Here is a 3001-nt window from a genome sequence, read left to right on the forward strand (position 1 = left end):
ACAACAACACACACACACACACACACACACACACACACACACACACACACACACACACAAAACTGACGCACTTGACTTTGAGGGTGAGCAACCGCGTAAACGTTTCCAAGCTGTAATGCCCTCTGTCCACAAAGTCGCCCTGCCATTCATGGTAGAGAGGACGACAACACACACACACACACAATCCCCCAAAGAGCATATGTTAGCACAAGCCTGCGCTCTTGTGCGACATAGCTCGCTTTCATCTCTGCAGTTCTCGCCCCCCCCCCCCTCCACTCCTTGCTCCTCGCTTTAACCCCAGCCCATCTCTGAGACACACGCATGAATAAGCCGGCTCAAGACGCACCATGAAGATGTACTTGGTCTCTGGGACCTGACCACCACGCCTGAACAGCTCTTCCAGATCGTAGAACTGACGGTAGCAATTCGGAGGCACAACAACAGCCATCAGTCGTGAGGAAGAAAGGGGAAATGTAAAACACACCCGCATGTCCTGCGCACAGACAACCCACACGCAACACACACACACATACACATACACACACACATACACACACATACACACACATACACACAAAGCATACAACACACACACACATGCAGCATTTCCTTGCACCTGTCCGTGGATGTCGCCGCAGACCGTTACAGGTGCCGATACTGTCTGCACCGTGCCTTCCTCCATCAAGATCTCGCAGACCTTGTCGCAGAGCAGCTGTAGAAACAACCCATGGGTAACACACATCAGGAACAGCGTTCGGTGCAAGCGAGGTGGGTCCAGGCGAGTTGGTTGCCACCACCACATTGGCCGCTTCTTCACTCACGACGGAAGCGAAAGCGCACCTTTAAGTCCTGCTCCGGCAAGTATTGGCAGTCCTTGACTGCGTCAATCCACTTTTCGGGATCCATCTGTGGTGTTCTGCACTGTGTGTGTGCGTGTGTGTTTGTCTGTCTGTGGGATGCGATTTGGATCATGGACACCCACAACAACGACAACATCAAGTCAACAACGACAATTGAATGAACGACGGCGACGCTGCATGTCAGAAGAAACCATGACAACACTCACACAAAAGATGCCCAACAAAAAGGGGCTGTGAAATCAGCACACCCTCCCCGCATCACACATCACTCACACATCACTCACACATCACACCACCGCTCCATTCCTCGTCGCCACCATTGTGGTTCATGTCAAGCAGACCAAGCCATCACCACCACGCACCTGCCTGCTTCTTGCTGTCTGTTCTCGCTTCTTTTGTTTTGCGTGCTGGAAATGCACAAGGGCAAAATTGCCTTTCGGTTGACAGCGTAAAGTCAATTTTGCCTTTGCCGTTACCCAAAGCAGCAACACACACACGGATGCGAAGGACGACGATGCGGGTGCTCGCTGTTGTTGTTGTTGTTGTTGTGAGCGCGCTGGTGGGTTGCTGTGTCAAGCCGGGTGCTGCTGTGGAAGCAGTGGAATGTGCAGAAACGGAGCACTTCGATCAGATCCTGTTTGCCTGCGTGAGCTGTCCTTCCTTTGCATCCCAGGCTGCAGACGGTATGTGTGGTGACGCGCCTGTAGTGATGTGTGTGTGTGTGTACATGTGTGTGATGCGTGCGTGTGTGTACATGTGTGTGTGATGTGTGCGTGTGTGATGCGTGCGTGTGGTGATGTGCGTCTATGTTTGTGTGCCCTCTCTCTATCTCTGTCTCTCGCTCCCTCTCGCTCCCTCTCGCTCTCTGTGTTCTCCACGTGTGTCTCTGTGTCTGAGTCTTCTTCCTATCCATGTCTTTGCGTGTTGGTCGCAGCGTGTTCTTCTTTCCTTTCCCTGCTCACCCAACAACCCGACAACCCGACAACAGGCATCTCGTGTGAGTGTGACGCAGGCTATGCGGCCAGCTATGATCCAGAGTCAACCGAACTCTCGTGCAGCCCTTGTGCTGCCGACGAGGTGAGCACAAACAGGCCTGTTGTAGCTGTTACATTGCTTCGCCCATTGATGTGATTGCGAGCCGTAAGTCGCGCCACGCTGCCGATGCTGATGCTTGATTCTCACGCTAGCCTCGATGCGTCTTGCGGGAAAGGTGGTGTCGCTGGATGGCACAGCTTGCCTCACCTGTGTTGGGAACGGCACCTTCATTGAGGATGGACAATGCTTGTGCCAAGATCCACTCGCAGTTCCAGGTCAGCCAAACTGGAACACTGTGGCCATTCCCTACTGCTGCCGTAGCTGCTCCTGTTGCTGCTGCCGCTGTTGCTTATGTAATGCCATTGACACCATTGTCACTCATGCGTGTGCTGCGGTATCGACTCACACGCAAGGGCACACTCACTCGCGATTGCGTATTCCCACACTCACACACACACACACACTCACTCACACTCACATGTGTTTTGCCAGTTGAGCGCGATGACTCGGGTGCGTTCCTGCCGCGCGTACGATGCGAGCAATGCACCAGTGACCGCGCCCCGCAAACGTCAGTGACGGTGGCAGCAGACACCACGCCCGGCCTGCTGTTTCCCGCCAACACCGTCGTCATCCCAGCGCAGTGCAGTATGTGCTCTGACCCGAGCATGCGCGCTGTGGCCGACGACAGCTGCCAGTGCCCGAGCGGGGAGACAAACATTGCCGGGGCCTGCTGGCCTACGGGTGTGCTTGCCTCCTATCAGCTGCGCGTCTCCGACATTGACGTGTTGTTCCCCGACTCGCAGCAAGTGGTGGAGTCTGCGTTCTTCTCTGCACATCTGCGGAACAACTGGGTGCTGTGCCGCCAGTCTGGGTTTGCAAACACAACAGCATGCCAGGTGGTGGCGAACCTGTGCGTGATGCAGATGTATGAGCGGGAGGACGGCGCCTGCAACGTCTATCTGGACCTCCTTGCAGACACATCCGTCTCCCAGCACGGATGGGCTGGATGGTACGGTGGATGTCGTGTGTGTGTGTGTGTGTGTGTGTGTGTGTGTGTGTGTGTGTGTGTGTGTGTGTGTGTGTGTGTGTGTTGTTGTTGTGTGTAG

At 54.7% G+C, this 3001-nt stretch overlaps 2 protein-coding genes across 2 annotated transcripts in view; one reads left to right on the forward strand and one right to left on the reverse strand.

Annotated features, from left to right (window-relative positions):
- Window positions 1–1300, reverse strand: part of PTSG_00612 (serine/threonine-protein phosphatase 4 catalytic subunit) — a 3585-nt gene extending 2285 nt beyond the window's left edge. Inside the window, exons 1-5 of the mRNA XM_004998022.1 lie at window positions 1223–1300; window positions 841–949; window positions 617–712; window positions 347–412; window positions 68–139 (exon numbers count right to left, since the gene is read on the reverse strand). Of these exons, the coding sequence (XP_004998079.1) occupies window positions 68–139; window positions 347–412; window positions 617–712; window positions 841–906 (300 nt within the window). The 5' untranslated portion in view covers window positions 907–949; window positions 1223–1300. The remainder of the gene's footprint in view (window positions 1–67; window positions 140–346; window positions 413–616; window positions 713–840; window positions 950–1222) is intronic.
- A 74-nt stretch (window positions 1301–1374) lies between these two features.
- Window positions 1375–3001, forward strand: part of PTSG_00613 (uncharacterized protein) — a gene marked incomplete at its 5' end in the record, with an annotated part of 7677 nt that continues 6050 nt past the window's right edge. The window contains 4 exons of the mRNA XM_004998023.1: window positions 1375–1543; window positions 1849–1937; window positions 2071–2170; window positions 2388–2878. Of these exons, the coding sequence (XP_004998080.1) occupies window positions 1375–1543; window positions 1849–1937; window positions 2071–2170; window positions 2388–2878 (849 nt within the window). The remainder of the gene's footprint in view (window positions 1544–1848; window positions 1938–2070; window positions 2171–2387; window positions 2879–3001) is intronic.

The sequence above is a fragment of the Salpingoeca rosetta genome, assembly GCF_000188695.1.
Source record: "Salpingoeca rosetta unplaced genomic scaffold supercont1.2, whole genome shotgun sequence".
NCBI classification, from domain to species: Eukaryota; class Choanoflagellata; order Craspedida; family Salpingoecidae; genus Salpingoeca; species Salpingoeca rosetta.